Below are 27,799 nucleotides of genomic sequence, written 5' to 3' on the forward strand. Positions count from 1 at the left end.
TGTTGTATAGCTGCATTGCATTTCTGGGATTTTGTGTTTCCACTACTGCTATGTTTGATTTGTCATTATCATCGTTAAAAATGGCTGGAAATGGTATGTGAGAAAAGAAGCTTTTCTGTTTTATCCTTCATGTTTATGATTGTTAAATATTTTTCCTATTGAACACCATTGTTCAACTGCACTAGTAATGTCCACCTGTGACATCAATGCAGTAAACCACTTCCCAGGAGTAATAATATAGGACTGATCAAAATTAATAAGCATATAGCAAATATTTCAATAAAAACATTTCATATTTCATGGTGGGCTTTTCCTTTAATTTGAAACATAGACGTTAAAGTTTGTGTATTCACTCAGAACTTAAACCTCGCACGTCTCAGTGCTTTGTGTCCTTTTCCAAGCAAAATTAATAGTTTATCTTGTTTGCAAATGAAACATCTGCAAATCTGAAATACCACCACTTGCTGGAAATAATGCAATAATGAATCATAAGTGCGGTACATAGCGTGACTTGACTCACTGGCCCTCTATGACCGCTAATGAAATTATACAGACCACTCAAGTATGCTCATCAAGTGCCACCACACATTAAAATTATTTTAGTGGATATAATACTGAATAACATTTTATAATAAGTCACCTTTTAATACATCACAATAAGATGTTGCCTGTGATGTATTTTTGTCTCTGATTATTTTCAGAAACTGAAGAGCAGCCGTGCCTTTTTCTGGCACAAATTCCACATTGTCTCATGGAAAAGCGAGTGTTCTGTTTACTGGGATAATGTTTAGTTTTCAAATCTGTTCCAATATTTGAGTTCCTATTCCTTTTGAGGAGAGCAAAAAAATTCCATTTTTAATGGTATCCAGATGAGAGAAGTGGAGGTCACACCCTCAAACCCACATCAGGCGCAGGTGACTCACCCCTTCAAGACCAAACATGTGTAGGTTTGCAGAATTCAGGCACTTTTGCATATCTCTCTGGTTTGTTCTGTTGCTTTGTTCTCAGAATTGATGATAAACAAAGGATTGATATGGAGATGAATTACTACACACAAATAGATATTATAGTGATGCATAAGTCATCATACTGTCTTCTGCTAATGTGCTTCAGCCCTTTCCTATTCTCTCAACCCAAAACCTGCCTCGGAATGCCACATACATCATTTTTGTATTCTTTTGTCCAACAATTTGGATACAAAATGGGATAAAGATGAACAGAAATGATTAAATTAGGTCTGGTCATTTGTGAGCCTGTTTTAGCAGTCACTAGCCACTCCTGTGAGTTAATTTTTTTTATTATTGGAATGACAAATACATATTCAAGCATATATGTAAATTACACCATGACAATAAACAAACAAAAAAGATCTACCTTCTATGAGATCTCCCTTGGTTTGACATTCATCTCTGTTTATTTTCATGCAGTGTGATGCAGGATAACTGGAACCACATAAGCAGAACAGATGTAGACTGAAGGATATTTGTGAGCAGGGCAGGGAGTCACGCTAGGGAGATCAGATCCCTCTTTCTGTCCTAACACTCTCCCATCAACCTGAAGCCTGGATTAAACTATAAAGCTGGAATACAGTCCAAGATATTTCATCTCTTTCATTCTCACATTACCACACAGACCGTCTCTGTGCCTCTTGAGTCACACTGCTATTTTCAAACCAAGTGCATTTGTGCACAGCTACACCCTGCAGAAGCTGTGCAGTTCTACTGTGTATTGTGTTAGTCTGACCTAAATACATTGGAAAGGCATTGACAATGATTAAGCTTTGTGTATTAGTTGGCATGCAAAGTAAATAAAACAAATGGACAACAATAAACTGGATGCTAAGTATAACCAACGTGCTGTATTTCTGATAGTCTGAAGGGTGTTTATGGTGTACACAGTCTACAAATCACCCTCATCGTTACTGGATGACGGTTTTTAGGTCGGCAGGGCTGTTTATGTTGAAGACAGTGTGAGATTTATTCTTCCTTTCCACCAGCGTAGCCACAGCCTCACCTAACTCCACATGATTTAGGTACCCAGGCCCCATGCGCTCTGGGGTACCAACACCTGTGTTAATCTTCACCTACAAGACAAAAATTGCACAGCAGAATTTCAATCGGGATCATTTTGAGTAGCACAAAAATCAGACATGCCCATATTTAAGGATTAGTTCATGAGGGCAGTTGTGAGACTGCTAGACAGACCTGATTAAGTTTGCAGGGAACTTCTTGGTACTCTTCTAGCAGAATCTGACAAAATGCCAGAGTGCTGGCTGAGCCCACCGTCAAGAAGCCTGTTCCTGGCATCAGCAGCTTTTCCCCAGCACCCCCTGCAGGAGAGAACATTTTCCCCAATATAATTGAATGCGCGAAAAGAACATGTGCATATCAAATGATACAGTCTATATTCTACAACATACATTTATGTCAGTTAACTCTAGAACAATACCAAAACCAGATTTTCAATGGATTATCACTCCATTGGTACACATATTAATGGGACCCACCTGTAATAAATGTGTAGGTGCAACTGGGATCGTCTCTCACCAGGGGGAAGAATGTTTTCCATGATACAAATGTGCTGAACAGAAGTGTCTCAATAACCTGATGTCCAGAGAGCAGAGGCAGATTCAGTCAAGGATGGATATATTGTAAGGTGGTACTGTTGTGGAAGAAAACCTATTGTGTATTGTGTGGAGTGCCAATAATAATAACTTCAGTACTTACTTACAAATTACTGTATAAAGGAATGTAGCAGGAACGGATTTAGTACCCATACAGTTATTAAAACTTATTGTGAATCAATTCCTGACTATATGATTTTCATTTCCCCGTTTGCCTAACCTACTAGGACGTTCTGAAAAAGAGCTCACAAGTATACTCACCCAGTGGAGTTCTTTGAGAGGCTGGGTGTGTGGTGGTCCTCCTTGCCACCAGCTGAAGCCCAGAGATGACACCACATCTGTAATCTTCCCCACAGACTTCAACAGGGTTTGCTTCACCTCTTCAGCCTCCCCCTCTGAACCTGGGGACAGGCACAATTTTTATTTATTTATTTATTTTGAACAAATCCACCGTGCTGACCAAAAACGCTCCATGTGTACACACAGAACAGCACGTAAGATGAAAGACTTACCAACATTCCCTACTAGAGTTGTCAGGTTGCCTTTGGTGGAGGGCGAAACAAAGCCTCTGAGCTTCTCTAGTTTACTCTTGTCTCTGGAGATCACAGCAACCTTGAAACCTTTGTAAATAATAAGAGGAACTTTTATTTGTATAGCATCTTTCACACACTATAAAACTTCTGATTGCACACTGAGGTCTCTGTGAAGTAGGTAAACTCGTCTCTTTGAAATAATACTTTTGCTCAACTGCCATCGGTCAATAAAAATTCTACTGGAAGTCCTGTATTATTCATTAGTGGACATCCACCCTTCTTATTCTTCTTCCTATTATTATTATTATTATTATTATTATTATTATAAGAAGGAGAAGAACAAAGAAAGAAAGAAATGTTATATAGTTTTTCTCATGTATTTAATACCCTGCTACATACAAAAATCTCAATGCTGAATGAACTCTTAATGCTGAATTAGTATATTTTTGTTGAAAAGACTCCAACTGTGTGTCAATTCAGCTTTAGGTTCTTGTTTGTTCTTACCTCTATCCAGAAGAGCCTTGACCAGCCCGGAGCCCACAGTGCCCGCTCCACCGAGAGCTAGAACCACGCGCTCCCCGTTCGACATCCTCAACACATGCACGCGCGCACACACGCAAACACACACCTGCTCTATACTTAAGCACACAACTCTTACGAAGTTTAACGGGATGTGTAATGGTCATAATGCGACGATGCAGAGTTTTAAAGAGATAGCGGGTAAACTGTTCCGCCCTTCTGGCACTCTAACCACGCCCCCATGTGGGCGACACCGCCCACTTCATTATAATATGCATGACATTTTCATTCGCACTCATTAGACTCAAAGACGACGGAATAACTTCCTTTTTGTAAAAGAAATTACGAGTTTGCTTTAATAAAAAAAATTACAGAACACACTTAAAGTGTTGAAATCAATGTTGGAGAGAGAGAGAGGTTTTTAATGTCTGAATTAATCAATTATTTTGGAGGATGAGAAGCGTAATAAGATTGTGTTTTTGGCGCCATCTGGTGAAACTTTAATACAGTGCATTTTATTTGTACCCTTGCAATTCAAATGTTTCATCCTTTATGGCTGTATCTGACTCGTGCATATTCTACAAATAGTAACTAAGCCACATCTGAATTATGAATGTATCTTATTTTTGTTTCCTCGGGAAAGACACACACTTCTCTCATTCAGTGAAATCTACTGTATAGCCTACTGGTCTTTTCTTTTAAATATGTCATTTGCCATTTGTCTAGTACAGTACATATTCAGGAACATGTAATTAACTTTTTTTTATTCTAATCACCAAATACTTCATACATAAGAATAAATACAGGAAAATTGCTCCTAAATTTAACTTTAACTGTCATTTTTAACTGTAAAAAAATCATATATAATCATATACATTAATTAATCATTAATAATACAAAAATATCAGATTATTGGTATATTATGAACGTTTTATATGTAACCCCTAAAATGTGTTTTTGTATACAATTTGGTTGTAGATATTTACATAATTGTTTGTCTCTCATAAATCCTTTCCTCATTCTGTATGTGCAGCAACTATATGTTCACAATAAAAGACAAATTCATATTAAATGCTTTGTTACAAGAATGCAGAATAGTTTGAAGAGCTTAGTTTTGTGTTTGCTATATAAATGAATTTTGTCTTTCCTCCTGTGCTATTTTTCCACTGTGAGTAGAAAACTCAAAGCTACAGATTATGACTTCTCTGAGTTGCGTTTCCGTGACGTCACTTCAACATGGCGGCGCTCATAGCGAACCCCAGCCCCCTCCGCCCCCCCCCCTTCCGAGTTATTAGTTGTGAACGCGGCATAAACTGTCGCGGCAGTGTGCTTTATGGTTAAATTACAAATTACTTCAAAAGTATTGGTGCACTACATAGAGCACGAACTAATGGTTTTATAGTACACTTTTTAACCAATAGGGTGCCATTTGGAATTCAGCCAATGGTCGGCCTGCGTCGTGACGCAATTTGCGGAAGTTGCGTCAAAAGAAGTTGTTTTTCTGATTTCACTTCAGCTTCGGTCACCTAGTAATAAATCGTGCAAAGTTTTTGTGTTTTAATAAAACTCGACGTTAATCCGTAAACCTCGAAGAAAGTGGACAAGTATCAGGTTGTTAATAACTTTATGGCTTGAAATGGTTAGATTAAAAAAAAGTTCAGTATTAGCGCTCGAAAAGTCGCTCGAATTGGAAAGTAGTAACCGTAAAAAGTCTCTATTTTAGCTAAAACATTTAAATGGTTGTTTTTGAGGTTGTCTATAAATATTGTCTTAGTTTCAGTTAGTTGTTAGTTATTTGATTCAGTCCTCATCGAATATAATCAGCTTTCGTTTTCATTTTGTTTGTTAGCGAGCTCTACTGAATGTAACTTAAATGTTCAAAACAGGACACTTTGCTAATCTTCTTATTAGCTTATTCTATGCTTTTTAGGACTTCAGGGCATTTTGTGTGACTGTTAACGTAGTTATATAATTTAGTAAAAAATGTAATCATAATTGCCTTTCTTTGAGATGCTGTTTATAAAGTGCTTTAGGTTGGTTTTTTTGCGTCATACACATAGAAAATTGCTAGCCATGTTGCTACTAGTGATGTGAAGTTCGGATCATTTTACTGACTCGGATCTTTGGATCTCGTTCAGCAAAATGAACGAATCTTTTTTCGAGTCATTTCGTTCATTTCAGCAGAATATAATTAAAATCTCCCTCCGTGTCTCTCTCTCTCCGTTTGTGTGTCCGGAAACGAATCTCTCTCTAAAACAACTCGTTGTTCCCGAGTTATCGTAAAGATTCGTTCATTTTGAACGACATTCATGTGACATTCATGAACGACACATCACTAGTTGCCTCTTTTGTGACCTTTTTTTAATGTCTAGAAAATAATCAGGTCCCAAGAGGTTGATACTTTTTTAAACAGATTTTTATATTTAATTATTTTAAGAAGTTTCAAAGTGCATTCTAAGCTTATCTGTATCCTGTTTTCAGAATGAGTGCTGGAATTAGAAATGGGATTGGTTGTTTAGAAGTATATCAGGCCAGCCTGGAACGACGTATTCAGCAAGGCGAGTGGGATCTGGTGTGCCGAGATGAAGAGTTGTGTAAAGAAGTTGAGACACGTCTGTCTGAATGTAGTCCCCAAGACTTCCACCCTCAGCATGGGCTAGACACACTGTCGGTGATAGAAGCTTCACTACGAGCATCACACCACATATTGTTCCAAAATAGGCTGAAAAGTCTTGTTAAGGCATTTGAAGTGCTAGAGCTGGCAGCACTAAATTTGTATTTGTGCCCATGGCGGAAGGAGTACAAGGTGGTGAAGGTATGCTGATTTATTGAATTTTGTTAAAGGTTTGAAATGGGATGTAAAAGCTTGATTGTACCATTTGTTTTATGATATTTAAGTTTAAAATAGCCTAAGCTGGGAATCCAACTTCCTTTTTTTTTTTCTTCTTCTTTTTTTTTAAGATGTTCTCAGGTATGTTCACTCACTATGTCAAACCTGCTCTGACGGCACAGCAAGCTAAAGAGCTGTTTGCATTACTCGGATACCAGCCGGGACTCGGCAATGAAGAGGAGCTGAGACTAAGCGCAAAACCAGTTCACTCACATGTCCTTCTCCAGCTGGCATGTGCTTTCTTCACTGCTCGTATAGAGTGCCAGCTGCTGCTTACCGCTGTGGCCTCCTTGGGTGGCAGCATGGCGTGTGTGCTCCAACTCATTCACGAAAGAAAGCTTGGCTGCACTTTTCAAAAAGCACTGGACTGTGCAAAGAGAAAGCTGGAGCCTGCTGCATGTGATTTGCCATTAGCTCTAGATGCAACTGTAGATCTGTACACAGCTGACAGTGTGGCAGAGCATAATCACATGGCTTCACCACCCAGCCTTCTTTACATTCCACCCTGTGAAGATCCCTTACCACATAAGATATCACACAGTAACTCTTCTCAGTCAGAAAAGGAGAGGAAAGAAAAGAAGTTGCAGAAGGTTTCCATTTCATCTCTGACCTGTCAAATCAACACAACACCACAGAAGACTGACTCGAGTCTAAAGGTTTGTGAAAATGAAAGACAATGTACAGCGATGCGTAACACCCAGCTTAGTGCATCAAAAGTAGGACACCATGTGTGTAACTGTTTAAAGTCATATGATTTGTATCCTATACAATGCCTCCAGTGTGGAGAATTTCATAGTAAGGATTGTCCTTGTAATAGGAATTGCAATGAGCAAGGGCATGAAGTCATTTTTGCGCAGCAGCACATGATGGATGCACTACCCCAGACCAGACAGGACCAGATACAACGAAGGGAAAAACCAGCAAAAGATGATCTGCAGCAACACAGCTGTATAAACAAACCCAGCAAAGATTTCTTCTGTGTGTGCCATGATTGTCATTATATCCATGATGTAGAATGTGAGGAACTGAAAAGGTGTTACCTTATAGGCCATAATGTGCAAACTACAGGAAAGTTACAGCCAGCTCAAGTAGAAAAAGGGGTGACTGCACATACATGCTGTAAGGTAGAAAGTACAGACTATGCAGTCTGCCATACATGCAACAAATCCCATGACTACTTGTGTGATGAACTACAGAGCTGCAAGATGTCAGGCCACAACGTGATGTATCTGATGGAAACTCACGAAAAAGCAACCCAAGTCAAGCCCATGCCTTTGCATCAGTGCTGTAGATCCACAAAGCCAATGTTTGCCTGCTTTACTTGCAGAGTTTTCCACACCTTTTGCTGTGATGATAATCAGTGCCAAAGACAACATGAAGTGCAGAGTCTCGAATACATTTGCTGCACATGCTCAGACACTGAGATTTACATTCTGTGTAGGTACTGCTCTGCCCAGCGTTGCAAAAAATGTTGGTTTAAAAGCCCTCTGGACTGCACATGTGGCATGCCTTTTGATGACTCCTCTGTTTAAAAGAATGACTTTGATTTTGCGATTGCAGAAATTAATGCAAAATCAAGCAAACTCTGCAATATTCAGAGGGGCTTGCAATTTTTCAAAATTACTGCAGATTTGGGCCAAGGTGCGTCATGGGACATCACCACAACGCAAATTCAGTCAAAGCCCTCTTCGCTTCACATGCTTCAAACATGAGTACAGCTAAAATGTCTAATTTACCAACAAACATCCTTGCAAAACAATTTCTTGCAGTTTTCCCTCAAAAAAGCACAAAGAACTCATGCAAATTGCATCTTAAATGTTTAAAAAGAAAAAGAAAACTGCAAAATTAAGTATTTTTGGCCACAACAATCACAAAAAACTAAATCGCAAAATCCTGTATAGACTGACTTGTATTTTACCTTGCTGCTTTAAAGGCACTTTACCAGATTGGTTTTCACCTGTTACTACAGCCAAATTATAATATATAAATTTACTAGATGGACACAAACACTGCCTTATGTTTTTTTTTGTTTTTGTTTTTTTTGTGTTACTTTGTTATAGTTGTGAAAAAGCCATGACATTATGAGACCACTAATATGTATTCAACTCGCGCATCAGAGCTGTTAAGAACCATAACAAGCCTGAAGTGTTCATTTGCTTCTTCAATTTGTGATATGTCTTAATGGCTCTTTTTAGTTTTGTTTTCTATAGAGGAAATGTATTCTAACTGGTGTTCTGATCATGTACAGCTGCAACAAAACAGACAATAAGAATGTCTGAGCCATGGCTGTGGCTTGAGGAAACACACATCACAGTTCAGTGTATCTTTTTGCCCAAGTCCCAGTCTGTATTTTTAAGTTCAGTTGACATCTTAAATGAGCTTTTTGTGTAGTGAGGGTGTTAATTTCTGGTGATATGAATGTGATAATGTGGGATGATTCTTCACACAAACGAGCATAACATTATAATTATACTTTCATTAAAACTTTACATGTAATTGCACATATGATTGTGTGATAAAATTCCATTTTATTTTCTTATTTGTGTTATGGTGCAATAAAATGTTTTAGTTTAAAGCACAATCAGTGGCAAGTTAATGTACTTTTTTTTTTTAATGCAGAACTGCTATTCATTGTATTCCTCCCAGTTCACATTAATAAACGTTTTACTGTCCATACGGTCAATGTAAAGAATTCCACTGAGGTGATCCATCTCATGTTGCAGTATTCTTGCTGGCCATCCACTAGTTTGCCAGGCGACGGGTTCAGCTTTTTCGTTCAGTCCTTTGGAAAGAAAGAATGATCAGAGGGTTATGACACTAGATAGTTTAACATTTTTGTTGTAACTGTTGTCGCAATCTGCTATTCTGCTATCTTTGGTTCTGCCCCTGAACTTAACTGTTACCATTCATCTATCCATCTTCAGTAAGCACTTTGTCCTGGTCAGGGCCTCGGTGGATCTGGAGCACTGGCTGTGAGGCGGGACATATGGGACACCGGTCCAGTGGGACACCATATGCACACATTCATACGCTCATTCACACCTAGGGGCAATTTAGTGTAGCCAGTCCACCTACTAGCTTGTTTTTATATTTAATACCTCTTTATTACATGAAATAGCAGTTGTCTTATTTCTCTAATTCTCCAGTTTGCCTACTATCTGTACTAAATAGTATCCGAGATTAGATTTAGTGTGTCCCAAATCATAGTATGTTGAAATGAGTATCCAAAAGGTACATGGATGATCTACAATTTCAGGTAGATTGTAAGTGTGGATCCGTGGACACTTTTCCAATCTCTGAAGAGAGTTTTGTCAGTTTTGATAATGATTTATATTGCTGATTATTGTGCTGTGCTGCCTCACAGCTCTGGATTCGATCCTGAGCTCGGGTTACTGTCTGGCAGTGGGGCAGAGGTAGCTCAGTGATTAAGGCACTTGGCTATTAATCAGAAGCTCATGAGTTAAAATCCCAGACACTCTTGGGTCCTTGAGCCAAGGCCCTTAATCCCAAAAAGTGCTTTCTCAATTGTACATCACTTTGGAAAAAAGTGTCAGCCAAATGAGTAAACGTGGAGTTTTGCATCCCCTCCCTTTATCTGCGTGGGTTTCCAGGTTCCTCCCACCTCACAAAGAATGCCAAAAGGTGGACTGGCAACACTAAATTGCCCCTTGGTGCAAATGTGTGCATGCTACCCATCTATGGACTGGTTTCTCATTCAGCATGTGTTCCAGGGCTAGACTCTGACCAGGATAAAGCAGTTAATGAAGATGACTGAAGAAGTGAACAGAACATGAGACTTGTCACCTGAGACCTCTACAGAGATGTAGCGTGGGACAGAAGCCGAGAAGCCCGAGATGCTCTCACAGGCCTCCTGGAAGTTGACAGTCTGCTCGTTCAGCACCCGGAGCTGAGGATTAATGAACACCTTCAGGGGCACTGAGACCAGACCACGGGCCTCGATGACAGCTGGAGGATTCTCCTGCAGCATCTTCTCTGTATACTCCATAGCTATGATGCGCAGAGGAACCCCGAGCTGCGGCGCGCTCAGTCCCACACACTTCAGCCTGCGCATCACCGTTACCATGGTGTTAATCACGCGCTGCACTTCCGCTCCCTGCACAGCTGCCGGCTCCACATCTGTAGCGCTGCAGCGCAACACCGGATCTCCGACCTGACACACGTGGCCATACGGAGGAGCTTTGGGTGCAAGTATTTTCCTTTTAACATACTGCAGGTACGAGCGCGTTTTCACGCCTGTGGACTGAGGCCGTGAAGGTGCAATGCATGTGTAAGGACACAGGGAGGAAGTCCTGCTGGAGGCTAAATCAGTCCTGACTCTCAGCATACACGTCAGAAATGTCCTCAGAGGTCTGTTCATTATCAGCTGTAACTGGGAAATGTGCAAGAGACGAAATGCAAAAAAAACCAAGGACACACAGACAGGAGTTTAAAAATATGTGAAATAACGGGGCAATTCCATGAACATAGCAGGATAAACACAAACACAATCTATAACGAGTCATCAGTGCACCAGTTATTAAAAATTTAAAACCGAAAGCCTACCTCTTCTCTCCTCACTTATTCGCTCTGACTGTTATCCAATATGGCCGCCCAACAACATTTCTTTTTCCCCCCTTTCAAAATAAATGCTCAAAAACTTTATCGTGGTTTCCTATAACTATATTCTCATTTTTACTTGTATAGTCCACCACTTCTGGGAAAACAGTCAAATTTTATTATGATTCATGTCCAGGAAAAACATTTTGATCGTCCGATTAAATCCTCTGTAGAACCATAAATGTCCCACCCGCAGACGAGCACTAAACATTAGCAGTAAGCATGGTTCATCAGAGCATTTTTTGGCTGTGTGTTGTCCAACACAATAATCATGTTTTCAACTAGCACTTTTAAAAAGTGAGGAATTTGTGCGAGGTCATGATTATTTGACGGCCACGTCTCAAGGGAGTGTTTTACCAGCTTGGGGCCCCTCAATATGTCACTTCCTCAGACTGAGAGGGAACGTTTTTATACGCGTTTGTGTTTTTATATGTCACAGGTTCTCCATCAGTAAGAGTAAGTAAAATGCTCTCACGAATCACTTTTGCTGTTCACTAGGGTTTTTTATACGTTCTTTAGGGGTGTGGTATTGCACTGCACTTTTTCTTTCACTTTTACTTTGTGCTCCCCCTCCCCTTTTTTTCTTTTACATTTTCTTTCAACCTTATTTTATCCTGCTATTTTGATATGTATTTTACTTTTAGTATGTTACTTTTGCTTTGTCATTGTGAAGCACTTTGAGTTGCCTCGGTGTATGAATTGTGCTATACAATTAAATCAGTTTTCGTTGTGGATGGTCTATAACTGCCTGGTGTTTATTTTATAATTACATCACCCATATAAAATGTTATATTTAGACTTTAAAAATTCCTGTTAGATACACAAGTGACACTGTGTTATATACAAATTTATATCTAATCACTAATTTCTGTCAAATCATTTCACACTGCAAATACACATATCTTGAAACAAAACTAAATAAATATATATTAATTCTCGTGACAGAGTTTATATACGTTTATATACTCCATTATATAACGTTTATATACGTTGTTTTGACTCGAATTGACCTGCGAAAGTTGAACGCACCTATAAACGCCTCGATGTATGGTCACGTGGTCTCTAACGGCGGTGGTGTTGTTGTTAAGAGACAAACATGGCGCAGATGGATTAGTACTGCTGACGATTTGGAAGAATACAACCAGAGGGATACTTTTTTCAAGCTCGGTCTTGTACAATGCAAGGGTGAAATGGTCTCAATCTTGAATTGGATCACTGCTTCGTTGATGACTAAAAGGCGACCAGGACGCAGGAATACATTCAACGCCATTCATAAACATTTCTATAGGACTTCAAACCCCTGAGTGTTGTTGTTGGATATTTAAAACGATTTCTTACGGCTTACAGCAAATCATGGCCAGTAAAGTGAAAATGAGCAGTGATTTACTTCAAGGCGTGGATAGATTAAAAGAGGAACACATAAAGGTAATAAATAATCAATTAAGCCTTGTGTGTGTGTGTGTGTGCGCGCGCGCGCGTTCATGTGCGTGTGTGTCTAGGTCTACGCAGGTATGGAGATACTACTTGCACGTCAACGTGACGTGATTAGAGTAAGGTTAATTCATAGCACTGATCTATTAATCTAACTCCATGATCAAAGAAGATAAATTACGACGATTTGCAAGGAAATGACGCGAAAATGTTTTTGCTTTCTAGATTGTTCTAAACGATCACGTGTTTTCCTGGTTGCTAGACTGGCTGGGTCGCCACATGGGAAGCTGACGCTAACGCTATTCAGCCTTTCTTTCAACCAGTTAGTTACATGGGAATGACAACAGTATAGTCTTACTGTCGTTTATATTTAATATTTACTTTTTTCTTTGTTTTTTTTGTGTGTCTTTTTTAAATATGGGGGCACCACGTCATTGTTTCAAACTAGCCTTCATATACTTTTTAAAAACCAAAAGTCACGTTTGTTAGACTCATGTTGTATTTAAGCAAAGAAAAAAGTTTCCACATAATTCAAAGAACTCAAAATATATAGGCTTTGTTATTGTAGGTAATGTAAATTTGGTTGTAGCCACCTATTAGAAGGTTGTGTAGCTATTTTAGGTTACTCAGGGAAAATGACCCCTTGCATGTATGGAGAAGATTCCATGCCAGAGCAAAAGCAATGACGGCAGTGAAAGGAAGAAAGTGACCTGCAGTACATAAACAGTGTCGCTTTTCATCAGTGACATGAAGAAAATGTTCCACGCTGAAAAGCAAACTTTCACTGCATTGCTCTTATGGCTGTTGATCTCTTGGATGAATCTTTAATCAGCAGGGGATTGCTGAGATAACGGTGTTGTGTTTTTCATCGGTGACGCACAGAAAACATTCCACACTGAAAAGCATAACCTTCATTGCATTGCATTGCCTTAACATTGCTTGATTTCTTAATTTTAAAACATTCAGCAGGTTATTGCTTTTTAAAGAATTAAACACTGACTTCTTGTCAGATGTGAATGGAATTTCCCCTTTGCATTGCATTTCACTTTCATCAGTGTGCTGCAGAGGTAGTTGGAGATGGGGGGGCTGAATTTACCAGGAGGCTTCAGTGAGTGTTTACCTTATTGTTTTTTAATTCTTACTAAATTGCTAATTGAACCCTTAATCATCTATCTTTTCAGAATAACTACCAAAATGTGGCAGGAGGACCAAGGAGTTAATTCCGATAAACATATTCACGACAGTATGACCTTGGAGAACACCAACTGTTTTGCACCACTGTTTTGTTGAATGCGAAATTCAATTCAATTCGATTTTATTTGTATAGCGCTTTTAACAATGGACGTTGTCTCAAAGCAGCTTTACAGAAACATATAAATACAGGATACAGATTTTAAGTGTGTGAATTTTATCCCTATTGGGCAAACCAGTGGCGACAGTGGCAAGGAAAAACTCCGTAAGATGAAATAAGGAAGAAACTCTGAGAGGAGCCAGACTCAGAAGGGAACCCATCCTTATCCGGGTAACAACGGATAGTTTGAAAGTAAAAGAAAGTTCGTTATGGTTTTAACATGAAGTCTTTGTTGAACTAGTCCACTGTTCACCAAAGGAGACCTGAGTGCAAAGCTGCATGTGGTAATTGCAGTCCCAAGGCCATAGTAGCAACCGTAGTCTCAGGAACCATTGTGAGACTGTACATGTGGAATTGAGGTCCAAAACCATGGTACTTCAAGCGGTACCATCCTAAGTAATCTCCAGGCTGTAGCCTCCAGTTGATGAGAGCTCCATCCAGAGGTAGGGCATGAGGATGGATCAGGCAGGTCCAGGGTGCAGAAAGGGTCAGGATCACTGGCATCTCCATAAAATCATGTGTGGCTCAACAGAAGGAGAACTGGAGAGGGAGAGATTTTTAGGTATGCTTACTATCCCGTGATAGATAAGACAGTGTACTGTGTACTTGCGTAAAAGAAAGTCTATTCATGGTAAGACTGAGTAAACAAATGTTTTCAGCCTAGACTTAAACAATGAGACTGTGTCTGAGTACCAAACACTAATTGGAAGGCTGTTCCATAACTGTGGGGCTTTGTAAGAGAAAGCTCTTCCCCCTGCTGAAGCCTTCTCTATTCAAGGTACCAACAAATAGCCTGCACCTTTTGATCCAAGTAGGCATGGTGGATAACAGAAGACCAAAAGTTTGCTTAGGTACTGTCGCTTAGGTGAGACCATTTGGTGCTTTATAGGTCAATAATAGTATTTTATAATCAATGCGAAATTTTACTGGGAGCCCATTCCGAGCCAATGGCTCGGCGGCTGTGGCTCAGGTGGTAGAGTGGGTTGTCCACTACTTGTAGGGTTGGCGGTTCGATTCCCGGCCCACATGACCCCATGTGCCGAAGTGTCCTTGGGCAAGACGCTGAACCCCAAGTTGCTCCCGATGGCAAGTTAGCACCTTGCATGGCAGCTCTGCTACCATTGGTGTCTGAGTGTGTGTGTGTGAATGGGTGAATGAGACACAGTGTAAAGCACTTTGGATAAAAGCGCTATATAAGTGCGCCATTTACCAATGTAGTGTGGATAAGATCGGGGTGATGTGGTCATACTTTCTGGTTCTAGTAAGTGCTCTTGCAGCTGCATTCTGGACTAACGGGAGTTTGTTTATGCACCTACTGGAACATCCAGTCAGTAAGGAATTACAATAATCCAGCCTAGAGTTAACGAAAGCATGAACTGATATTTCTGCATCATGTAGTGACATTATATTTCTTATCTTAGCAATATTTCTGAGATGAAAGAAGGCTTCCTAGTAATATTATCTACATGAGCATCAAATGAAAGACTGGAGTCAGTAATCACACCAAGGTCTTTTACTGCTCTACATGATTAAAGAGAAAGGCCATCCAGAGTTACTGTGTAATCAGAACGCGTACGTCTAGCTACATGTGGTCCTAGTACAAGTACTTCTGTTTTATCAGAATTAAGCAGAAGCAGAAATTAAGAAGCAGAAATGCTGCTTAACTGGGTTTAGGTCTGGTGATTGACTTGTCCAGTCTAAATCCTTCCACTTTTTCTTCCTGATGAAGTCCTTTGTTGTGTTCGACTGCCAAGCACTGGCTTTTGGGGTCATTGTCTTGCTGCATGATGAAGTTCCTCCCAGTTAAGTTGGATGCATTTCTCTGTAAATTGGAAAATGGACTGAATTCATTCTGCTGCTACCACCACGAGTTACATCATCACTAAAGATTAGTGAGCCTGTTCCAGAAGCATCTATGCAAGCCATGACACTACCTCCACTATGCTTGACTGATGAGATTCTCTGTTTAGGATCATCTCCATTACTTTATCCACACTTTGGCCTTTGCATAATTTTTGTAGAGGTTAATCTTTATTCTGGAACTTTTGTGGCTCATCTCTGTATTTCTTTGTGAATTCCAATCTGGCTTTCTGATTCTTACTGCTGATGAAAGATTTGCATCTTGTGGTATCTTGAGGACTTGAGCAAAGAAGGCTGTGAAAATTTGTCTTTTTTGTTTAACCTTTTGATTAAAAAAAAAATCACAATAATGCTCTGCTCTCAGAGACATCAAACAATTGCAAGCACAACACAGGGTTACAAAAAAAATCTTTGTCTGGGGTATAAATATGAGATAACTCATAGGCCAAATTCCCTTAGTCATTCATCACAATGGCTAAAACCAAGGAATAAGCTGTGATGTGCGGCAAAAGGTTGTTGAGTTTCACAAAATGGGACGTGGCTATAAGAATATAGCAAAAGCATCGAAAATGCTTATTTTCACCATTGAGCAATAATGAAGAATTTCCAGTCAACTGGAAATGTTATGAATCAACCTGGAAGAGGATGTGTCTATATTGTCTCAACACATTGTGAAGAGGATGAGGAAAAGGAAAAAATCTCCAAGTATCAGTGCTGGAGAATTGCAGACATTAGATGCATCTTGGGGTTAGAAAGTTTCCAAAACTATAATCTGAAGTCACCTACGTCGCCACAAGTTGTTTGGAAGGGTTTCAAGAAAAAAAAGTCTCTACTCTCATCCAAAAACAAGCTTGAGCATCTTCAGTTTGCCAGACACTACTGGAATTTCAAATGGGATCGGGTTCCATGGTCATGGATGAAACTAAAATAGAGCTTTTTGGCAGTAAACACTGGAGGTGGTTTTGGCGTACACAGAGAGGTAGCCATATGGAAAAGTACCTCATGCCCACAGTTAGATATGGTGGTGGCTCTTTAATGTTTTGGGGCTGTTTTTCTGCCAGAGGACCTGGACATTTTGTTAGGATACATGGCATCATGGACTTTATCATATATCAACAGATATTAAATGAAAACCTGACTGCCTCTGCCAGAAAGCTTAAAACGGGCTGGGGTTGGATCTTCCAGCAGGATAAGGATCCAAAATGTACATCAAAATCAACACACAAATGGTTTACTGACCACAAAATCAAGGTCCTGCTATGGCTGTCCCAGTCCCCTGACTTGAAATCCATAGAAAACCTATGAGGTGAACTGAAGAGGAGAGTCCACCAGCATGGACCTCGAAATTTGAAGGATCTGGAGAGATTCTGTATGGAGGAATGGTTTCAGACCCCTTGCCATGTATTCTCCAACCTCATCAGACATTATAGGAGAAGACTCCGAGATGTCATCTTGGCAAAGGGAGGTAGCACAAAGTATTGACTAAAAGGGTGCTAATAATTGTTGTACACATATTTAACAAATGTATATATACATTTGGTAAAATCTCTGGGATTCGGCTTTAGTTTCATTATGATATTCTTATGGTCTAATACTGCAATGTGTGCTTATGTTTGCATTACTTTAACCTCTCTCTGTTATTCCCACCTTCTCACACACCAATTGGTCGATTATAAAAGGGTTGCAGCAACTATGGACAAATTCCTGCTTCTCAACCATTAACCTACTCTCAGCGAACGTGCGAAGGCAAAGTGCTGTTGTGTACAGCATCGAACAGTTGCTTGACAATATCAGCAAATGACAGCTGTCCTGAGTCGAAGGACAGCTTCATGTTATCACATTGCTTCATATTACATGGCCATTCGAATGTGTAAATGATTGCAGAAGGTACACTCGTGTCATCTAATATTTTATTTTATTCCATGGACATTCAAAAGAATGTAGGGAAGAAATTTTAAATGTTGGCAGAGTGAAACCAATTTTTTTTTATAAATAGTTATGTGATGCTAATAGTGTCTTTTTCAGCATATTAAAGTCTGAATTCATAGTAGCACTGTTTTGAACACAAGTAAATCGAAAATAAAACTTTTCTTTGGTTCTGCACACAGCTGTTTGATGGAAATGGAAGTTCTTGTTGTTTCTCTCTCTCGCTCGCTCTCTCTCAGTTCAAGTGTTATAACATGTGTCACCTTTCCAACAACAGGTGGTGAAAGAGTGCCAAAGTCAAATTACACACTGGTGAGTGTCATTTCTCATGATTTTAAAGAGCCTACAAGCTTTGTAAAAACACCCTGTTTTTTTGGGGGGGTTTTTTTGTTTTGTTTTTTTTCCCTTTAACTACAATTTTTTTTAAACTTGCTCCTTTAGTTACCATGACTTTATATACAAAACTGAGAAACCTGGTTTGATATGGATATTACACATTGTGTACATATAGAAATGGAGAATGGTGCATTCTTATTCCTGTCATGTTCCTGTGTTGCTTTCAGACATTATTACAGAACTATAGCTAATTATTACTGACTGTGTTGCTTTTTTCTTTGTCTGTACCAGGAGAAAATTGGAGAATGATTATGAAAGTCTGCAGGAGCGCCTCAACACTTTGCCTGATAAGCTGTCCTATGATATTATGGTAAATAAGAAGTGTGCCAATTTGTTGTTTCTTTTGCCCCAGGTTCTACATAAATTCTTGTTTAATTTACAGAATTTCTGTAGATAGTGTGTCTAAATTTCTTGTTCACATACTTTCTCTGTTGCATATTAGATGTGTAATCTTTTAGCCTTGCCTACTATGTAAGGCCAGGCTAAGCTATAGCCTTTCCTTGCTATAGCAGGGTTTTTGAATAATAATTGAATCTCTGACTATCGTTTTAGGTACCGTTCGGTTCTTTGGCTTTCATGCCTGGGAAGCTGGTTCACACCAATGAGCTCACGGTTCTCCTCGGAGATAACTGGTTCACAAAGTGTTCTGCTAAGCAGGCCCAGACACTTGTAGAACACAGAAAGAAACGTGAGTTACGTTTGGATTCACTGGTCCGTCTGTTTTTCCACAGTATTGTGTTAATGTGCTCTTTCAATGACAATTAAGTCGTTTGCATAGCCATAAAAATGGATTACATGGAAATATCATATATTTCATGCATGTTTTTTTTGTTTTCTAGATGTGAAGAATAAACTTGATGATTTACGCAAAGTGGTGAAGAGCTTTCAAGACAGAGCTGGCTTCACAGAAGATCTTAAAAAGATGGCAAATGTAAATGTTTGAATTCTTGAAGCTTTTGTACAGTTCATGAAAAGCTTTCCAATAACAAACCTCTGTGCTCTCTACAGGATGGAGATTTTGTTGACATCAGAGAAGAAGTGGGAAAAGAGGAAACAGTTACCAGAGGTAACTCGACACAAAAGTAGTAGAATAAATTTTAGGATGTTCACTTTAATTTGTTGTGTGTTGACTGTGGCATGGACAAAAAAAACAATGATTCTTTTGTTGGTAAATCTGGGGACTGTGCTAGAAGGCAAAATTCCATAGAACATAAGATGCATGTCTATATACAACAATGCCAGAAACATTGAGAGATGAACAGTCGAAATCTTTTCAACTGTAAGTATAATAGAGATTCAGGGAAAACGTGATGAATATTCAACATATGCATGATTGTGATTTTATTTTTTAATGGATACTCATGGGTATCATTACCCTTAAAAAACACTGTGCTATGCAACTGCATGGCCATCATTTCATCCTTGTAGATTATGATTTAAATCAAGTTCACAGCTTATAAAAAGTGGAAGTGTGAGATTTTAGATGCATCTCTATGGAGTTTAATTTTGCACAAGTTGGTGGGACAAGTCTTAGGCTCACGTGAACATTTTAAATGTGAATCTGCTCTGTGTGATGTCTGAATTGATCTGCTGAAATATCTTCCATTGCTGATACCCTGATGGTGTATGCTCTGAAACTGAATGGCAGGTTTTAAGGTTAATTAACTGCAGTATTTAAGGAGCACAGAATCCACTCATGTGCAATGCAAGCAGATTTCCAGATTCTTGTAAAATTAGTCTGAATATTGCATGTCAGGTAAATAGGCAATAGAACTTCAAAGTATTTTTCTTCATAGTTTTCTTTATAAGTAGACATAGGTATGGTGTTTAAACAGTATTGTTAATATCAGATATTAAAAGCTAAAACAGTATATGCCTGAAATAATTTTATGTGGAAAGTTAGTCAAAATTGAGAACGAGAAATAGTCTAGAGAGCTACAGAAGGTTATGTTCATTTAGAGTAATGCTTTCAGTGGTTTGAAGGGGATTTTACATTTTATGTTTTCCTAAAATATAAAAAAAAAAAATGCCTTAAAATGTACTGTTCAGGAGTGTGGACACTATACATGAAAGAGTCTTATAATAATCGTTGAGTGTAATGTGTGTTTTGCAGGTAAACATCGTGTGGCCCACAAACCAAACTCCAAGCCTAAGGAGCCATATATGGTGCAGCTAGAGGAGGAGGAGGAGGAGGAGGTGGAGGATGAGAGTGTAAATGGAGGAAACGGTAAAGGAGTGCTGACGGAGGAGGAGCTGTGGGCGCGGCTGGATGAGCTGGAGCGTCTGGAGGAGGAGCAGGATGAGAGAGAAAGGTGAGATTGTGTGTTTGTGCATTGTGTACAAGAGAGGGTGACTGAAACACTAATTGGCTTTAACAACATTGAAGGTCAGTGTATCTCTTAGTAGGTCTTACTGAAAAATAAAATTCGTGTAACTCAAATATGAGTGAATGATGTATGTAGCATAAACTACTGAGAGAGAAGAATGGACAGGAAAACATTCTCCATTTCTGTTAATGGCATTAGCAGTCTGCTGTCAGAGGAGCCCCTAATGTAGGTTCTCCCTGATTTTTCCACCTACTTTGTGGCTACAGTGAACCCTTGACCAACTATCAACAACAACAAACAGTCCCCTCGATTACACTAATGATGCTTGTAAAACATACAGTGCTGTGAAAAAGTATTTGCCCCATCCCGATTGCTTCCGTTTTTGTGTACATCTCATAGTAAATTGTTTCAGAAATTGAAACAAAATCTAAGATAAAACAAAGGCAACCTGAGTAAACACAAAATACAGTTTTTAAATTGTAATATTTATGGATGTTGTCTATATTTAATCAATTTTAAATAAATTGTATACATCTCTTAAATATATTAATAAAGGGAATGCTTATCTGCAGCTGTTCCAATATGAAATTACTAATAGTCTTTATTTCTCTCCATCAGAATGGACAGCACCGATACCAACGGTGAGGACACAACTTCGTCTTCGTCAGAGGAAGAGAAGGAGGCAGATGCTGGGGTCATGGTCCAGGTTAATGGCCATGACCAAAATGGGGACTGTGCTCCTGCCTCTCACACAAGCCAGGTCAATGGCATCAAAGCACAGCTTGACGAAGAGGAACAAGAAGAAGAAGGCGAGGAGGTTGGCAATGGTCTGCCAACGATCTACTTCAGTCATACAGTAGAACCCAAAAAAGTAAGAAGTCACTACAACTGCTGTTGTTTCTTTTAAATTACAAACATATTTTAGACCTAATTCACTGTGTAGCTGTTTAATAGAATGTCTGAGTAATTCTCTGGCTGTGTCTTCTGTGGTTTAGGTACGAATAAACACAGGAAAGAACACTACTCTGAAGTTCAGTGAACGGAAAGAGCAGAAAGAGCAGGCCAAACGTAAAAAGAAGAATGGCAAATGCAACGGCCATGCTGTTCATGAGCATCATAAAATCACAACTCCTGCTGATATCTACAGGTAGCAGTCAAACCCTCTGGTTTTTAAAATGACTACGAAATCAAAACCAGGCCCAGAAATTATTTAAGGTCACTCCATTACATGTGCTGTCTTGTCTAATGGCAAGCTAACATGAGATTGGAAATCTGAGTCTTGGAGCCCTGACACACCAAATTGACATCTAAGAATTAGTGCCAACCAAAATTACAGCTGATAGCTACCATGCATGTACTTTCTGCTGCTTGTCTGAATGTAGATAACTCTCGTTATCAAGAAGTGGCAGTAGTGTGTATTTGTATAAAAAGATTAAATAAAATAAAAAACAGAAGGCCCACAGGATCACAGAAAAAAAGGCCTCCAATCAATATGCTGAAATGCTATCAATATTAGTACCTAGGGTTTGACATACTATTGAGTGTTAGCCAAGATGCTATTTTCACCAGGATGCGCTATGGTCTATGGAATCCTTGGGTCCTGACATTAATGTGGATGTTACATTGTTATGTTGTTGTAGACCAAGTACAACCCTTCATGGCAAAGGTATTCCATAATAGCAGTAACCTCTTTCAGCAGGTTAATGTGCCCTACCATACTGCAAAATATTGTTAAGAAATGGTTTGAGGAACAGGACAAATAGTTCAAGGTGTTGAGTTGGCCTCCAGATTCCCTAGATCTCAATCCGACCAAGCATCTGTGGGATGTGCTGGACAAACAAGTCTGATCCATGGAGGCCCCACCTCGTAACTTACAGGACTTAGAGGATCTGCTGCTAAAGCCTTGGTGCCAGATACCACAGCACACCTTCAGAGGTCTTGTAAAGTCCACGGGTCAGAACTGTTTAGGCGGCACAAGCGGGACTCACACAATATTAGGCAGGTTGTTTTAATGTTCTAGCTGATCGGTGTATTAGCAGAAGCTGAGAAATGGATTAAGAATTATACACTGTGCTCTTTTTGGAAATTCTTAGCTCACCCATGGAGAGATTTACTTCACTAAGCAGCCATTCTGAGCAGTCTCTCTCCTGCTGGCCTCAAGTTAATTAACCATGTGTAATTAACCAGACAGTCCACAGGCAACAATGGCAGATTAGGCCAAAAACTACAGCCTTGTTGTGTTGGCGCCCTCAGACAGCAGTGTTGGACTCAATTATTAGTGTTCAAGCACAACAATCTGACATTGCAGATATTTGTATGCGTGTGTGCAGGGTATTTGTGGATGTAGTGAATGGTGAGCCTGTCCCAAGGAAATCCATCCTGAAGTCACGCAGTCGTGAGAACAGCGTGTGCAGTGACACCAGTGAGAGCAGCACAGCAGATTTTGAGGAGCGCCGTGCTTTTGTTAACCGCACACACAGCCATGATGAAGCCACCCACAGTGACACCAGTGATGGTATTACTGAAGAGGACAGTCCGACTGGAATAAGTCTTTACCCTAATGGGCGTTTTGAGGTACTGGAGGCCTGTGTAGCAGTGAAATGTCAGTTAAAAGCAGTTAAAACTTGTCGTATGCTGTTAAAATGAAATGCAAATAGTGCAGTTATCATTTTGTTTGATTCTCATGTGCATCCTGACTCGTGAATGTGCTCACTGTCTTTCAGGCTTTTTCAGGGACAGTGATTGAAAAAGATCCACTGCCCTCAATGATCCCTCACCTGACGATCACCCCTCCTGCGTTACCTACAATCCTTGAAAGAAAGCAAGAAGAGGTGGGCTCGGAAGTGCCCCAGGAGCCACCCAAGAGGGTGTCAAAGTTCAAAGCTGCCCGGCTGCAGCAGAAGTGAGACTCCTAATGGTCTAATGGTTCTTGCTTTTTAAAAAAAAAACAAAAAAAAAACTCCCTTTTGTATGACAGTAATACTTGGTGGTCTTGCACACCTCTGTCCTGCCCTCTCTCTCTCTGTTTCAGTCTTTGCTGCTGTTCTGTGCTGTCTTGCTGAAGCCAGTCTGGTCTATTTTCACTACATATACCATATGTTTTATGTTCTGTCCTAACAGTAGGAGATGCAGCTCAAACTTGTTCAGCCTCTCCACTCTGGAGAATTGACCAGGCACTTTTTATTCATTGAGACAGGGCTGCATGACCAGATACATACCTACTGGTTTTGCTTTGTGTGTTCCTCTAGGCCACATGTATGTGAATATAAAAGAGTAGCATTAGAAATATCATGTGCTACACACATACATGGCAGGTTATTGTCTTTGTGATTTTTCTAGCTGCTCTGGTGATCTGTCTTATAGAGGTGTTTTGTACCTTATAAAGTATCTCACATGACGAACAGTCTGCTGTAACTTCTAAACCTTTCTAAATCTTCCATACTGGGATTGTTTTTGCTGTGTCTACAGTCTTTGGATGTAGATCAGCTTTTTTGTGATTGAATACAAATGTTAACCAGAGAATAAATGATTTTGCCTATACTGACTTTAATCCTGTTTGTTAATCCAAACTTAATGGAACACTGCTTGGGTGTGGTGTTTGAATAGAGTTTATTTGCTATGTCCAGCATTTGGAACAGGCTGCAGAAGTAATGCCACGTCCATACTGACACTGGAGATAACTGAATATTTGCAATGCGTGACAAAAAAGTGGTTACGTTTGGGTTAGAGCTCACTACAAAGCAGTCTGCTTTCTATTTTTGATCTGTTTGTTCGCTGTGGGGAAAAGCCGCAATTATTGTGTGCTTTACAGCTTTGTTGTGGAGCTACAGCCACTAGATGGGGATAAAGTTCAATTCACTGTTCAGTACTTGCTGAACAAATTACTCCATCCTTTCTCCCAAGGCTATTCCGAGTTGGAGGTTCAACCCAGAGCCAGGACAACAAAGTAATTTATCTAGATATTGGACCATACTATGAAGCTGGAGTAATGTCTTGGTAAGACAACTTGTTCAAATAAAACAGGCTTTGGTTTTAACTAGGGTTGTCATATCATATTGTCCATGATCTACTGGTACAATTCCTCCCCATGATAAGAATTGTCATATTGCATTATTGAATATAAAGTTGGTGATGTGTTTACATGCCGCAACATGGGCATCTCCCATGAAGAACAAGCATGGCAGAATCCCCAAAAAAGGAGCTTCCTCCGTAATATGGAAGTGGTTCTGATACAGCAGATCAGATATGAATCAAATGTCTATGATTTATAAAGTATGTCAAAAACGTGTATCAACAAAGGTTGGAAACACAAAAAAAACCCTTTCTACCACCTCAAGTAAAAACACCGACCAGAATATGAGGAAAGCCAGAAGTTGCATGAGGAGAAAGTGTCAACAAAGCAAACTCCTTTAATTCAGAAGGGTATGACCAAAAATTTAGTAGGTTACTATTTTCATATTGTCATTTATATTGTTACCGCAAAAAAAAATTGTGATCATAGTTATAATCATAGACTTATAACTATCACCCATCCCTAGATTGAACCTAAAAGTAAAAACTGTAGCTTAACCATGGACAAGCTGCTTTCCCATGTTTTATCTACTGTTTTTGTGCATTGAGTATACATCCATATACAAACATATGTCTTTGGAATCCAATATAAGTTATCTTCCAAAGGCAGTATGAACTCCAGGAGGGGAAAAATGCATGTTTTGCATTTACAATATAGAGGAGTATTGAGGACATCAACTTATGCGTTTAGTTCCTGTATTGGTGGTTTGGGTTTGTCGGATTGCAGCTATCCATCAGCATATGAGCTCATTGACATTTAGACTTGACGAGACCTGAGTCAGCAGCTGGACTCAATGGCATGTAGACCATGCAGAATTTCTGTTCAACATACTTTGACTTGAACGTACAGCACTTTTATTATTATTGGAAATGCAGTAGAACTGATTCATAATAAAGGTAGGCAATTTTCAACCAGCTTTGTTAGTCTGTCTGTCAAAGCCATGAAGATTACACTAATGATCCCTTCCTTGCATTTGAACTTGGTGTCTGCAGCCTTATTCAATTCTATTCTTTTCCATTTTTATTTATTTTATTGCACTTTTAACGATGGACATTGTCACAAAGCAACTTTACCAAAATCTGGTTTTAAAAATTGATCCCTAATGAGCAAGCCAGAGACAATACTGGCAAGGATAAATTCCCTGAGATGACATGAGGAAGAAATATTGAGAGGAAAAAAAATACTCAAAAGGGAACCCATCGTCTTTGGCTTGACACCAGTTGGTGTGATTATAAATAGTTTCTCTGTCTATATTTCTATAACTGTATACTACTGAGTAGTATACAGTTAACAGGAATACTAGTTTACTACTGTACTAGGAATACAGTATACTAGTAGTATACTGTTAACAGGAATGTGAAAATAAGCATAATACTTTAGTAATTATTAATATATATAAATATAAATAATTTTTAGTATATCATATCAAATATACTTAAGCTTAACAATGTCATGAACAGTTCAATGATGGAGACTTGAGTGTAAACTATTCTTTACTCAAGCAGTCCTTAAGTTATCCATGGATGGACATCCAGATCCACAGCCATGTTTAGGGTGTCTGTGTGGTAACTCTTTATACCACTGCTCTGAAGATATACCCTGTGTTAACCTCTTCAGGACTGTTGTCTCATCTTCTCCTCATGAATATGTTCTATGCATAATGTCTTATCTCATGAACTGTAGAAGGCACACTTCAGGAGGATTATTTTCTCATGTAGTTAATTGAAACATCTGATACCAACTTTGAAGGAACAACTATTAGAGATAATTACACACTAATTATTAAAGTGCAAAACACATCTAATGAAGAGTATCAACATTCATTTGTCTGATGAAGTTCTTCGGCTCAACCCAAGCATGTACCTCAGTATGCATAAACAAAACTCTACAGTTACACACTCATCCTCTGTGTATATCGTCCTCCAGTCCTTTATCAGTGTTCAAATTATATTTCACAGTAATATTTGGTAAGCAATGGCCTTATAGTGGATCTTGTTGTACTGGTTGATGGGGCTGACACATTGTATGTATGAGATTAGAGAACACAGTAAGAATCTGAGACCACTTCTTAATACAGAATTGATCCAGAGCCATAGGGACTCTCCTCTTCAGTTTTTCATTTGTTAGATTTCTCTCACAGATTAAGCTAATTGACCACAAAGACATAACATTTCTTTAATTATATATTATATATATAGTGCCCTCCACTAATATTGGTAAATATGAGCAAAGAAGGCTGTGAAAAATTGTCTTTATTGTTTAACCTTTTGAAATTTTGTTAAAAAAAATTCACAAAAATTCTCTGCTGTTGTGGATATCAAACAATGGCAAACAAAACAGGTTTGTGTCAAAAAATCTTTGTTAAATATAGCTGTGCAATAATTATTGGCACAACTATGAATTCATATGTGAAAAAAAATATTTGAAGTAGATTCCCATTGATATTTTAAAAAATGTTTAGTACACCTGGCTGACTAGAAACAGGAAATTGTTGAACCATGACTTCCTGTTTTACAGGGGTATAAATATGAGGTAACCCATAGGCCAAATTCTCTTAGTCATTCATAACAATGGGTAAGACCAAGGACTATAGCTGTGATGTGCGGAAAAAGGTTGTTGAGCTTCACAAAACGGGAAGTGACTAGCTATATACATGTATATGTAAATATATATATATATATATATATATATATATATATATATATATATATATATATTTACATATATATATATATATATATATATATATATATATATATATATATATTTACATATATATTTACATATATATATATATATATATATATATATATATATATGTGTGTGTGTGTGTGTGTGTATATATATATATATATATAGTATTTTGTTTTCTGGGAGACATGTAACTATCTTATTTAGCATCTGAAAGGCAGTACTAAATGAAAAAAAATTATCTTTAAACAAAATAATATCAATTTACACTGATCATCCTGTTCAAAAGTTTACATCCCCCTGACTCTTAATGTATCATGTTACCTTCTTGAGCATCAGTGAATGTTTGCACCTCTTGTAATAGTTGCGTACGAGTCCCTCTGTTGTCCTCAGTGTGGAAAGATGGATCTCAACATCATATAGCCGCTGTTGGAAAGGGCTCAAATATGCAGAAGATGCTGGAAAAGCAAAGAATGTGCAGGACCTGGAGGATTTTTCTGAAGAACATTGGATAGTGTAACTGCTCAGGACAAACAAGGAACTCATGAGCAACTATTACAAAA

General features: G+C 38.8%; 4 protein-coding genes across 5 annotated transcripts; 2 read left to right on the forward strand and 2 right to left on the reverse strand.

The window, feature by feature from the left end:
* Nucleotides 1-1,233: 1,233 nt before the first annotated feature.
* si:dkey-238o13.4 (uncharacterized protein LOC560780 homolog) lies at nt 1,234-3,959 on the reverse strand. Its single transcript, XM_053622854.1, has 6 exons — nt 3,661-3,959; nt 3,136-3,243; nt 2,885-3,024; nt 2,507-2,603; nt 2,205-2,329; nt 1,234-2,083 (listed from the first exon to the last, which is right to left on the reverse strand). The coding sequence occupies exons 1-6, from the start codon at nt 3,743-3,745 to the stop codon at nt 1,919-1,921; spliced, it is 720 nt and encodes a 239-aa protein (XP_053478829.1). The 5' UTR covers nt 3,746-3,959; the 3' UTR covers nt 1,234-1,918.
* Nucleotides 3,960-5,141: 1,182 nt separating this feature from the next.
* Nucleotides 5,142-9,146, forward strand: spata2l (spermatogenesis associated 2-like). 2 transcript variants are annotated; one of them, XM_053622856.1, is made up of 4 exons: nt 5,142-5,286; nt 6,157-6,490; nt 6,637-7,221; nt 7,383-7,519. In XM_053622856.1, exons 2-4 carry the CDS (start codon nt 6,158-6,160, stop codon nt 7,392-7,394), a joined length of 930 nt encoding a protein of 309 aa, XP_053478831.1. In that variant the 5' UTR covers nt 5,142-5,286; nt 6,157; the 3' UTR covers nt 7,395-7,519. The 2 variants fall into 2 exon arrangements, with proteins under 2 accessions (XP_053478831.1, XP_053478830.1); XM_053622855.1 differs by having other exon boundaries at nt 6,637-9,146.
* On the reverse strand, nt 9,111-11,191 carry pdf (peptide deformylase, mitochondrial). The gene is made up of 3 exons (XM_053622858.1): nt 11,129-11,191; nt 10,370-10,955; nt 9,111-9,347 (listed from the first exon to the last, which is right to left on the reverse strand). The coding sequence occupies exons 2-3, from the start codon at nt 10,941-10,943 to the stop codon at nt 9,190-9,192; spliced, it is 732 nt and encodes a 243-aa protein (XP_053478833.1). The 5' UTR covers nt 10,944-10,955; nt 11,129-11,191; the 3' UTR covers nt 9,111-9,189.
* Nucleotides 11,192-12,239: 1,048 nt separating this feature from the next.
* On the forward strand, nt 12,240-25,824 carry uri1 (URI1 prefoldin like chaperone). Its single transcript, XM_053622857.1, has 11 exons — nt 12,240-12,607; nt 18,028-18,062; nt 18,378-18,456; nt 18,699-18,834; nt 18,986-19,077; nt 19,155-19,212; nt 20,260-20,458; nt 21,092-21,344; nt 21,469-21,620; nt 22,804-23,047; nt 23,197-25,824. The coding sequence occupies exons 1-11, from the start codon at nt 12,536-12,538 to the stop codon at nt 23,377-23,379; spliced, it is 1,503 nt and encodes a 500-aa protein (XP_053478832.1). The 5' UTR covers nt 12,240-12,535; the 3' UTR covers nt 23,380-25,824.
* Nucleotides 25,825-27,799: the final 1,975 nt, after the last annotated feature.

This window comes from Ictalurus furcatus, chromosome 4, assembly GCF_023375685.1.
Source record: "Ictalurus furcatus strain D&B chromosome 4, Billie_1.0, whole genome shotgun sequence".
In the NCBI taxonomy this organism is placed as follows: Eukaryota; Metazoa; Chordata; class Actinopteri; order Siluriformes; family Ictaluridae; genus Ictalurus; species Ictalurus furcatus.